Source organism: Charadrius vociferus, unplaced genomic scaffold, assembly GCF_000708025.1.
Source record: "Charadrius vociferus isolate BGI_N301 unplaced genomic scaffold, ASM70802v2 scaffold2, whole genome shotgun sequence".
Lineage (NCBI taxonomy): Eukaryota > Metazoa > Chordata > Aves > Charadriiformes > Charadriidae > Charadrius > Charadrius vociferus.
The window spans coordinates 4,330,439-4,342,908 of NW_009647595.1; the positions used below are offsets into that span (position 1 = coordinate 4,330,439).

The window sequence follows — 12,470 nt, forward strand, 5'->3', positions numbered from 1 at the left end:
ACTCATTTGTGTAGTTGGGCAAGAAATTATACTGATTCTGGTCAGAATTGGTACTAAAGATGAATCCAGCTCTGAATTCTGGACCTGAACTTTTACCAACTACCCGTGCAGTTGAAATTTGGATCCAAATTTGGCAAATGGCCATTATTCACATGAAAGGCTGAACTAAAAGTCCACATCAGGATGTCATATGGAGTGATGCAGCACATCCTTTTCCCGCAGGGAATGTTTTCTGCCTGTCTCTAATAAAGTCTGTAATTACAAGTCTGATGGATGCACCTCTTCCCCAGTGCTGATAATGCACCTACTATCCAAAATTTGCTTGTCTGAAAACAAGCTTTAGCAATTCTGAGATCGAACTTTGAAATGATCATCCATATGTTGTAAAGAACACATACACATACGTTTGCTATATAAACCAAACACATATTGGGGTTCATGGGTCTAGAAATATCAACAGCAGTATTGCTTTTGTTTCTGAAATTCTTTAGCAAAAGCAGAATGTCCTGGGGGCCAGCAACCAGAGGACTGAATCACTTACTGGTGAAGGTAGTGAACTAGGTATGTTTTACATAGGGCAGGTAAGGAAGCACTGTCCTGGAGTCTGAAAAGTCACTGAGACTAACATACCCTGTCAGGACCTTTATAAACTGTGGTATGGCCAGAACAGCTAATGAACAGGAGGGGACAAAGGCTTTCCTCTGGTATGACTGGTCTTTCTTTTTAAACCTCACTCAGGTTTACCACCTCCAAGCTAGTCATCTCTTCACTTGTAACTGTGCCTCTAGGTAACTTTGGAAATATTACTGATGGGGTGTCAGCAGGAGCTGGAGGGAAAAAGAAGAAATGTGATGGAGAAGCAGAAGAAAACCTGCTGCGTGAGGAAGAGGATGACATTTTTCATGACCTTGGAATACCCCTGATATCCACCACACCCCCCGAGAAGCCACTGATCACAGGTGGGAACAGGTGAGGATCTATGTTTCAAAACCTTATCATGCGGGACTCTTGTTCCTGTTTTATAATCCTGCAGGACTCATTAATGAACCCTGACAGCATTAAACAGGTTGTATGGAATTGAGGCGTTCAAATCCTCAATTACATCTTTCACAGTAATTTTTCTAGGCTCCACTGAAGTAAATGGGCTCTGAGCCATTTTACATTAATCTTCTGATCTTGGCCTCATGGGCTCTTGAGCTTCTGGTGTTTCCGAAAGGGCTGCACTATACCAACTGTACATCGGAAAGCTATAGGAAAGTGCAACTCCTTCAGCGCTATCCCTGATTTAGGGTCCCATACTCTGATCACAAGTAACATCCACCCAGTGACCAGCTCCAGAAACAGAATAACACATCCAAAAAATTGAAATCTATTCAAGACAGAGTCAGCTTCTCAGAACACTTTCCAGACCTAATAATTATAGTTGTAGACTTAAATAGCAAGTAGTAACAGAAGTAGAAGGAAATAGTCTTTGAAAAAACGAATGGAGCAATGGATGAAAACATGAAGAACAGTTCTTCTTAATGCCCTTGTTTGTAAACAGAAGTGTAAAGGTTTAATTCATTTCAAAGGTGCTAATAAAAAGAAATATTTTCTTTGTTGTTTTGGTAGGTAGAACGATCCCTGATATTGTTGAGTGCCAAGACTAAATGGTACCTCTTTCTTTAGAAGGCCAGGCACTGCCAAGCAGTTTACACATATAAAGACCAGGTGGGAAATTTCAACCCAGATCTGTTTGGTTTCTGCACCTCCCTAAAGTTAAAAAGTGCTTTCAATGCCTCAGTCAGCTCAGTCAGATCAAATAAAAGCTAGTGGAAGAAAGTGAAAATACCATAGTAGAAATTTTTGTTTCTGCAGCAAATAAATAAAGAGAAGGAGAAAAACCCCAATGTTTGACAGAAAGATAGTTGCTTCTCCTCATTAACAGGACTGCAGATTTGGGTACATGCTGGGTTATTATCTTCCGTGAGAGACTGTGGGATTTTTAGTTTTTCCCTTAACAGGAATTTGGATTTAAAGAACCGTTGTAAAGAATGAATCACTCTTCAAATCTGCTATTTGCTTCTTGGCTCACTCTAATATTAACAAAGTTTTCTCTCATTAAAGATCCCTTTTCCTCAAATTTATGTAAAATGCTGTGTCTTTTTTCCCTCCTGTGCTATCTAAAACAGCCACAGATACCAACTAATGACTTTATGACTGTGATCTCATATTGGTATCTTGCTGGTCTCATCACTGGATATTTTTAGTATTAATCAGTACTTAATGGGATATCTTATAGTTTAGCTAAACTCTGCACTTTAGAATCGTAAGTGAACAATAGAAAACAATAGAAAGAGTCCATTTTGGAGATTAAAACTACTAACTAATTAAGGCAGAGCATTAAGACTTCTAAAGCAGACACTGTGAAAGTACCAGGAATTTTCCATCTTTATGTCAAAATATATAGCAAAAGGATAAGCTAACACTGAAAAAGTGGTTCCCCCAAATTCTCATAGAGGGAATAATAGGCACGAAAGTTCAGTCTTTCATGTGAATTATTTCATGGCTATATAATTTCTTAGTAAATCCCATTAAGAGACTCTATGAATTTCAGGTTAAGATGTTTTAGCATTGGGAGATAGTTGAATTGTTTTCCCTTTTATGAAACCACCAAAATTAATGATTACCTGAGACCACGTAGCTTTGCAATGCACCAAATTCAATGGATAATGCTCATCTTGCTGTAGGTTATAGAGCAGAAAGAAAATGGGAAGTTCTTTTTCTCCTTTGATACCCCATAGGGCAGTAAAATGAAGTTGTAGAGAAGTTCATCTTCTTAAACAGAAAAATTCCCACATAAACCTATTAGGGATGTGTGGAAGTTAGGAGTTATGGATAGGTTGCTCAAGAGCGACAAGTGATTTGTTTTCTGCGGGCTTGGCTTAGTGGTTAAACATGTGCCCAGTTCTCTCTGTAATGACTTAGGGTATCTGAGGCATCCTTACAAGCAAGCATGAAAGACCCAGCCACTTCTGGGCCCACAGGATGCCCATGCTTAGATGACTCAGCCTACTGGGGCTCTGAATTTCAGGAGCAGATGATCAGGACTTTCTAAAAATTTGGCTGTGCTCAGTTAGAGAGACCTTGAAATGGAAGAAGTGCAGTCTTCTCTCCATACCAAGTGCAGTCTTCTCTCCATACCAAGTGCAGTGTCCTTTCTTGGATACCACAGCCTCTCCCAGAGGAGAGGAAATGGAAAATACAACTGTTTTTTTCTGCCAGTTGTTGAACATCATGAAGCACAGGAGGCTCGGGTAGTTTTATTCTTTATTATTTGGGGAATCAGTTTCTGTGGAGAAATACCGAAGAGTCACAAGGCAAGTTGTGCTGCTTTTGACTGGGATAGAGTTAATTTTTTCCATAGTAGCCTGTAAGAGACTATGTTTTGGATTTCTGCTGGAAATGATGTTGATAATACAGTGACGTTTTCATTATTGCTGAGAGGTGCTTACACAGAGTCAAGACCTTTGCTGCTTCACTCCAGCCAGCGAGTAGGCTGGGGGTGCACAAGAAGTTGGGAGAGGACACAGCCAGGACAGCTGACCCCAGCTGACCCAAGGGATATTCTATAACATATGACGTCATGCTCAGCAATATAAAACTTGGGGAAGAAGAAGGAAGCGGGGGGACATTTGGAGTGATGGCATTTTGTCTTCCCAAGTAACCATTACACATGATGAAGCCTGGCTTTCCTGGAGATGGCTGAACACCTGCCTCCGATGGGAAGTAGCGAACAAATTCCTTGTTTAGCTTTGCTTGTGTGTGCGGCGTTTGCTTTAACTATTAAACTGTCTTTATCTCAACCCACGAGTTTCTCACCTTTACCCTTCTGATTCTCTTCCCCCATCCCACCGGGGAGGAGTCAATGAGCAGCTGTGTGATGTTTAGTTGCCAGCTGGGGTTAAACCACAACACAAGTATGCACTAGAAAATAGTTCTCCAGTACAGCCTCTTAGCTGCAGAGCACGTATTGGTGGTATTAGGTTAGAACTGTTCCCAGAACACAAGGCCACTTATAGAGCTTCATATCCATTAAAAAGCTCTCCACTGTCCCACCACTGGTAAGGAAAACGATGAGACCTCTAGTGTTAAATACAGTATGGCTGAGCGTGATGTTTCATAGGTCTATAGTATTTATATAAAGGGAGGACAACGTGCTTATCAGGTACACGTTTTTGACGTAGTGCCTACCACAACTCTAATCAAAACATCAGGCTTTGTGGCAGGTGTGCGTTAAAGTCTGCAGAGCCTCTGGTTATGCTGGCATCTTACTCACTTTTTTTCAGTACAGGGCTCATAGAGCTGAACGCCCAAAGAAAGCAGCATTACAAAAAGAGTCAATATAGCAACTTGGACTTAAGATAGAAAGTGAGAAAAGCGAGAGCAGCAGATGCATTTTATCACCGAGTTATTATGAGTTTGGTATCACGTTTGCTACACAGGGTCCTGCAGATCAGCTTCTGCCAAGGAATGTCAATCTCCACTAGCTATTGCTTCTGAAAAAAAAAATAAATCTGGTGAAAGTAGTGCGGTGGTGAAACTGCCATGTCTCTCCCGCTGTGCAGTGTGTGGAGCCATTGCTCTTGAAGAGGTGGTTGGATTTTAACCTTCGCTCTTTTTTTCTTTTGTTGCTTCCCACCATTAACAGTATTTCAGAGCTTCTCTGCATGACTCCCACCATGGAAAGCACTGAAATTAGATCCATTGACCTCAAGCTTTTTCTTTTCTGGGATCTCACAGGTAGCATAAGTGATGTTTGTGCTTTTTCTTCCTAGTATTTACTGGTTAGGACATGTGAACACGTCCTGTCATGTCTTTGGTTTCTGTGCTGTGAGAGAGCACTGAGGAGTTTTTCTTTCCCGTGCCTCCCCCTGAACTCCTCTCTCACCCGTATGATCTGCTCCGTACTTTGTTTTCTCAGGAACTACCAGTACCTGCCATACAACGAGAGGAAGCCCTGTATCTGTGTCAAGAGCTACTGGGGTGACCAGACCTTTCGTCTGTACTCTTCCAACACTCTTGAGAAAATGGCGGATCATCTGGTAAGTGGCAAACACCCTCCCAGGCTCATGTATTCAGCAGAGTATGGCAGTGAGAGGTCATGTTCCCCAAAACAGGCCTTCAAAATTTCCCCCAGCTGCATTCCCTGCTGTTCATTTTGTGAAGGGGTAGCTGATATCAGCCCCTTCTCTTTCTTTCTTTTTTTTTTTTTTAACCAAATTGAGCTACTCAAGCATTCCTGTCCACAATTTTTTTTTTTTTTTTGGCTGTAGGGTTGTCTTCTTTTCTCAGAAACATTTTAGTCTTTGTAAGAAGAGTCAAACAATTAAAATGTGAGATATAGAATAATTCCGTCTCCTGTGGCTCTTCCTCTGATGTCTTCTCGCCCAGACCACATGGTTTAACCTGTGTTTATGCTGGAGACTCTTTTAAGGACACTTTTTTGTTTCAGTTTTCCTAAAAGCATTGCTAGATACAAAATGGCGTATCATCTCATGAGCAGTCACTGTGATGCCCTAGTCATACTGTTTTCCCATAATGACGATTTTTTTCTACCCTTGTTTAAATTTGACAATCAACAGTCTCAAGAAAGTAGTAGTTTTTCTTTTTTTTAAAGTGACTTCTAATATTGAATACTTTAATTTGGGGCACTCAGATTAAGAGTCTGATTCATCCCTCATTTATCCTTATATACGTCATGAGCAACAACACTGAAGTCATACTTGTGTAAGGGTGTATCATGAGAAGACAGTGGCATACAGGCAAACAGATCTGTTTGTCAGTGTACCTGAACACCCACAGACCTTACTGGAAATCCAGACATTTATTTTGGTTTGTAAGAACAGATGCCATTTCTCAAGGATAACAGTAGGTGTTGTGGTGGACTTTGCATATGGATTCGGGTGCCCACTAAAGTCTGAAAAGTTAACTCCAACATCTTGCTATATTTAAGCAGCAGGACCGGAAACAGAACCAAGGAAAACTACAGTTTTTCCTCCTACCTAGTGGAGAATGTTTCCCATTGACTGACCTTCACTAAAGAAGTGAGAAAATGAAGCTGCACCAAGCAGCAGTAGTTTGGACTAGTGGTTAGAGACTGGGGAAAAGTCAAAATAAATCTTGCTGCTGGAGTCTTCTCTCTGCGCTCTTCAAGTGTAGTGATACATCAAAGGTTCTGTTCTGTCAGATTACAAAGTTGCCTCCCCCATTCTTGCTAGTCTTACAGTGAATAATGGTCTTGTAACACTGGCAGAATGACAAAGTGCCCCCCTTTACATAACGTTTTTTTTTCATGTGTTTTTTACAGGAAGAATCATTAGAGCAAGTAAAGGACTTGATCAAGGTTTCAGAGATTGCATCCGAGGAGAAACTGAGAACGACCCTAAATGATTTTATTAATCAAAGCAGGTAACTACATTTACTAGAGGCATACAGAAAATCAACTTTATCTGTTCACTACAAATTTAAGCCTAGACAAAAAACCTGATAATAAAAAAAGTACAGGAAATGGACTGAGATATATATTTTATCTATTCTGCTATAAAAGCAAAGGCCTTCCCAAACTGCAGTTTATATTTATACAGAGAAAATATTTTATTGTTATTTTCAATATTCAGTATTGACAGTAGACTGCTGCCAAACAGTGTCATATTATTTTGGCTTTCTGGACGCTAAGAATAGAACGTATATGGGATAAGTAGGATTTAATAAAGTGTGTGATAGACCTACTGTAAAAAAGGACAAGGTTAACATAAAAACAAAGGATTCCACATGCTGAGATAAATCACCCAATGGGTTCTGTGTCATGTTTGATTGGGTTCAAAACAGATATAAACCCTAATTTCTAGATATTAACCCTGTTTCTGTGAAATGTGGTGTAGAGTTTTTGTACTCAATTCTTTGAATCTTATAGGTGATTGATATTTATTTTAGAGAGTTTCAGCATCTCTGTCTTCTGGTTCATGTACAGCAGCAGACAGAGAACATTTCATTCCAATGTATTTTAGCAGCTCACATTAAAAAAAAAAACACACATTTAAAGAACTTGTTATTCTTGTCTTCTAGGGCCTTCATTACCATTGCTGAAAAGAAGCCCAAAGGGTTGAACTACACTGCTTTGGACAAAAAGAGACTCATGCTGTTCAAGCAAGAGCTGGTATGTGTGGTTTTTCCTTTAAGCGTCAATGCAATAATCACAGAATCACAGAATTTTCAGAGTTGGAAGGGACCTCTAGAGATCATCTAGTCCAACTCCCCTGCTAAAGCAGGATTGCCTAGAGCACTTACTCAGGACTGCATCCAGGTGGGTTTTGAAAATCTCCAGAGAAGGGGACTCCACAACCTCCCTGGGCAGTCTGTTCCAGTGCTCTGTCACCTGAACCATAAAGAAGTTTTTCCATGTATTGGAATGGAACTTCCTATGTTCCAACTTGTGCCCATTGCCCCTCGTCCTGTCACTGGGAACCACTGAAAAGAGTCTGGCTCCATCCTCCTTCAGCCCACCCTTTAGATATTTGTAAGTAGTAATAAGGTCTCCCCTCAGCCTTCTCTTCTCCAGGCTAAAGAGTCCCAGCTCTCTCAGCCTTTCCTCATAAGGGAGACACTCCAATCCGTTGTGGCCTCACCAGTGCCAAGTAGAGGGGGAGAGTGACCTCCCTCGACCTACTGGTCCCACTCTTCCCTATGCAGCCCAGGATTCCATTGGCCTTTTGGGCGACAAGGGCACATTGCTGGCTCATGGATAATTTACTATCTACCAGGACCCCCAGATCCCTCTCCTCAGAACTACAATAATGTTAACTGAAAGCATGCTGGTTGTATGCATTTTAATTTCTATTCGATTTCACCGTACTGGAATGCTTTGTAATTAATATGAATATAGTATCTAAGAGCATTTTTTTTAAATAACCCCCCCTGTGCTTAATAAAGTGTTATAAGATACCCTAAAATAATTCAGAACATGTTGTTTTCAAATACAAATATGACATTATAATAATAAGCTGATTTTGCTTTTACATGCATCTTAAGATGGGATGATGCTGAGTTCAGTGGAAAAACACCAAATTAACACTGCTGTTAGGCATTTAATTACTGTGGTGGGGCTGAACTTCAAGACTAGTAAAGTCTGGCATTTGATATTCTTGCACCCTCCAGGGAACCAGTGAGAAGAAAACAAATTGGGTGGAGTCATCTGAATGTTTATTAGCTTTTTGTAGAACAGAATTTTGTTGTGACTCCTGTGAGGACCGAGGCCTGATAATTCTAGGTGGTAATCACATGTCTCTTGGAACTTCCATAGATTATATATATACACACACATAAAAGAAGAGAAACTGGAGGACATTCGTGTTTTATGTTATTCAGCTCCAAAAAGTTGATCACTTTCTGTTGTGACAAAAAAGGTAATTGTTACCTTGAACCAAGTGTCTCCATCTTCTCTTCTCAACTTGGATCGAAGACTGTTTTCTCTTCCTGTGTTCAGCTGAAACTACTTGATAATCCGTAAAAAATACATATTGTCTTTCCTGACTGCAGGAAGCAATGTCCAGTGACGCCAAGGCAATTGTTCAGCAGCAGAAAAAGAAGATGCCACTGGATGAAATGATGCGTGAGACTCAGAGCTTTATAGATAAAATTCGATTCTTGGTTGATGAGGTAATCCACACAGAAGTTCAGATAAATCTAAAATCCAGGGCTTGACTTTGATTTTCATAATCCTATGTGACTAATAACTCCTGGCCTGGTTATCCAAAGAGTTGTCCTTTGGATATCTGGACCCAGTCCTGTTTTGTATTAAATGGAGCTGTTAACAGACTAGGCTAGGACACATTGGGCTGTGGAGAGGATGCAGTATGGAGAGTTTTGGGTGGTTTTTTTTGTTGTTTTTTTTTTTTTAAATAAGGTCATCCCATATGTGACCTGGTGGTTTTGAGACAGTCTGCTTTCTGATCTGAATTCATGTCTCCACTTGTATGGATGTAGTGATTTGGACTGGTATGAGCTCAAGGGTCTCTATTATATATTTCGCTGTGCAGACGCTGCTTAGACATGCTATTAAGTCTGAGAATAACAGAAGAACAGACACATTTGGTCAGGCCAAAATCCAGCCGGTGGAGTGCTGTCCCTCTGAGAGCTGTCTGTGCTAGCAAACTAAACAGGGCCATGGCTATTCCCTGGCTCAGAGGGCAAGTGGCACAGCCTGGCATAGTTTGCAGCCTATGCCCAGATTCTCTTCCTTCCCAAAACAGAGTGACCTTGCTCACAGTGCCTCCTGGGAACAGCCCCTGTGCTGGTCTTTGCTTCAAACCACGTTCAGGCTTTGTGTGGGGAAATGCTATTTGGGGCAGGGCAAGGTGAAGCCATGGAGCATCCACACAAGCAGGATAGATGATCGTTTGCCAGTGCTTGAATTTGGCCCTGGTCTTTTTTGGTTTGCTGGTATAGATGAAGTTGATGGTATTTCCGTGGTAGGTACTTTCAGTTTATGCAGTCTGTGGGTAAGTTATTTCCTGAGACAAAGTTTTACCCAGATTTTTAGTTTTGGTTTCTCCTGAATTGATTTACAGAGCAGATGCTCCTTAATCACTCTACAAAGTTCTTTAACTTCAGCTGTGGTTAGGAATGGAGGTTTGGACTGCAAAGCATGAAGTAGCAGCCTCTTTTATTCTGGGTGCACATCTGCCACTCCGCAGGAGCTGTGAGGGAATCAGCTCTTGGTCGAGAGTGTTTTAACAAAATATAATGGAGGTTGCTCATAGAAAGAATTGAGTTTTAGTTCAATACTCATCGTTATTTAACAGCCGCAAAATACGGTGCCTGATGTGTTCATCTGGATGCTCAGCAGCAACAAGAGAGTTGCATATGCAAGAGTCCCAGCAAAAACCATACTCTATTCTCCAGCGAAAGAGCAGAGAGGCAAGGACTGCGGGAAGATCAAAACCCATTTCCTGAAGGTAAGTTTGGGGTGCTCCGCAAACACAGGTAACGCCTGGGGAGCATTCGGTATTCAAATATCTTCCAGCAGTTGTATTTTACAGGCTCATCTTTGAAGTGTACTAAAAGTGTACGCGTTTTTATCTGCCAGCTATTAATGTTTGCTTCTTACATTTATGCTTGTCCTTCTTTAAGCACTGTATCACTGCCAACCTTTTGGTGTATGAGTAATTAATCCTCTCACTAGTTGTTATGGCAAGTGTATAGCATTGTTTATCTGTAGCTGTATACATAAACAGATAGAAGAGGGACAGCCTCTTTGCTGGCAAAGACGTCAGAACGCAGCACGTGGAAGTCTGGGAGGAGACTGGTAAGTGAGCAGCGCGCAGCAACTCAGATAGCAAGAAAACCTACATATTCAGTGGTAATATAGCAATTACTTATGCTTGCTATTTAAAACGTGCCTAGGTTTGTGCATTATATGTCCAAAATATTGTTATGGGATTATTAATCTTAAAGGAATGTCTTAGTGGATATACTTCTACAAAGGCAGTGTGACTGGTAGTACCTGGCAGTGGAATGTTATGCAGTGTAATTGTTACTATGGCCATCAGGAAAACCCAAACATAAGACAATAGTAACTTCATATAATGACTTTTTAGCCAATTAGTTGTATGGGAGCACTCCCATAAAGCACAGCTGAAGAGCAGATAGAAATACCTAAGCTCCTGATAGCTGCCATAGGTACTTGTTAAGCAAAGTAGTATTTGCCTGCATGAGCAGAAAAATGCCATAGTTAACTCTCCATCCCCTTCAATATCGAGAATTACTTTAGGAACAGATAATACTAAACACTGAGCTTAGCAGAGCTAAATGAAGTGGGAAGGGAGAGGAAGGAAATAATGGTATTGTTTGTCAAGACTTGTAACATTTTATACTGGAATATGTTTTCTGACTGTTCAATGGAGTAATATTTTTAGTAATACATGAGATTAACTATTGGAGACCAGCAAAACTGCATGAAATGGAAAGTGGGCTGAAGTCTGGGAAAGTAGGGTATCAGCTAGCACTGATACGCTTGCAGCTATTAGGTAGCCTGCACAAACCTTTGCATATTAGGCCGTATTCCATTTACATAGATTTTCAACTGAGCAAACTACTAATTTCTACCCTAAGAATCACAGAAGTTTCTTGTGCTAAATGAGTCTCCGCGCCACTCACTGTGGAGAAATGCCATTTATCAGTGTATCAACTCAGTGAATGCTCATTTATTTTACTCTGGCATGGTAGGGCTCAGCATCCAGCCATCTCTCTGTCTTGAGCTTGTTGGTGACGGGTGGATTTTTTTCTTCAGTTACCAGGCAAGCGCCCACTGGGCTGGACCGTGCAGGCAAAGGTGGATGTATACCTATGGCTTGGACCTGCCAGCTATGCCCACAGCGTTATGGAGAATTTGCCTGTAGGATATGAGACTGAATTGCCATCTAACACCAACTCAGGGCACAGTGTTGTGCCCTCACCTGCCTGCCTGCTGTATAAAAGTAAGGCACTGTTTCTTCTCCATATTAGCAATGGCCACAAAAACCCTAATTCAGAGGGTGGCACAACCTCTGTTTAAAGTAACTGTTTTAAGATGATAACGGCTTAGCATTTTTCATCAGAAAAGGCTGATTTTGTTGCCAAGTCATCAGTCCTGCGACTGACACTTTGCAGATGTCAGGGAAAGAAAGGACCTGTTTGCTTGCAATTTCTGTTCCCTGTCCCATGGGTCTGTCTCCTTGTAATGAGGAAACACCCTTCAGTTTTCCTGATGAAGCTATCGTGCTGAACACTGAGTAGATAAACCAGTGATGGGAGATAAAAACTGGCAGGTAACAACCTTGCAGTAGAGACTTACATCTGACAATGATTTTAAGGGAATACAGAAGTCTTACACAACTTCTGAGTGTCTCAGGTGTTTCTTTAGTGAGACAGCACTAGCAACAGTTCCCCTTGTCACATCCTGGTTGGACAGCGAGTGATGAACCTTCCCTTCCTACCTATGTGCTGCATCATTTCCATGAAGCTGACATAACTGTTTTCTTTGCAACGACGTAGCCCTGCACCTCTTCCAGCTGAGAGCCCACATGTATCAGGGGAGGGGGCTCATTGCAGCTGACAGCACTGGACTTTCCGATCCTTTTGCAAAAGTTACGTTCACATCACACTGCCAGACCACGAAGGTAAGTTCCAAAGTCTCTTTCAGTAAATGAAAACATTTTTCTTCCCCACCCCCCCCGCCCCGCAATTAAGCCATGAAAAGGAAAAATCTTGGTTTTGCAGGGAGGTGCCTAGCAGGAAAAGTTAGATGCCTGTTGTTAAAGGGCAACTCCTGACAGTCCAGCTCAAGCAAGACAAAAGTTTAGGTGTAACCCGTTATTCTAGCATGTGGTGCAATAGTACTGGTTTATTTTAGCGCAGATGTCAGATAATATCTGGGCTACTGGAACTTTGTA

At 41.3% G+C, this 12,470-nt stretch overlaps 1 protein-coding gene across 1 annotated transcript in view; it reads left to right on the top strand.

Annotated features, from left to right (window-relative positions):
• The window catches only part of FER1L6 (fer-1-like family member 6), a 68,875-nt gene that overhangs the window by 18,845 nt on the left and 37,560 nt on the right, over window positions 1-12,470 (top strand). Inside the window, exons 12-19 of the mRNA XM_009881005.1 lie at window positions 789-969; window positions 4,964-5,084; window positions 6,350-6,450; window positions 7,108-7,198; window positions 8,578-8,697; window positions 9,843-9,995; window positions 11,330-11,516; window positions 12,073-12,197. Of these exons, the coding sequence (XP_009879307.1) occupies window positions 789-969; window positions 4,964-5,084; window positions 6,350-6,450; window positions 7,108-7,198; window positions 8,578-8,697; window positions 9,843-9,995; window positions 11,330-11,516; window positions 12,073-12,197 (1,079 nt within the window). The remainder of the gene's footprint in view (window positions 1-788; window positions 970-4,963; window positions 5,085-6,349; window positions 6,451-7,107; window positions 7,199-8,577; window positions 8,698-9,842; window positions 9,996-11,329; window positions 11,517-12,072; window positions 12,198-12,470) is intronic.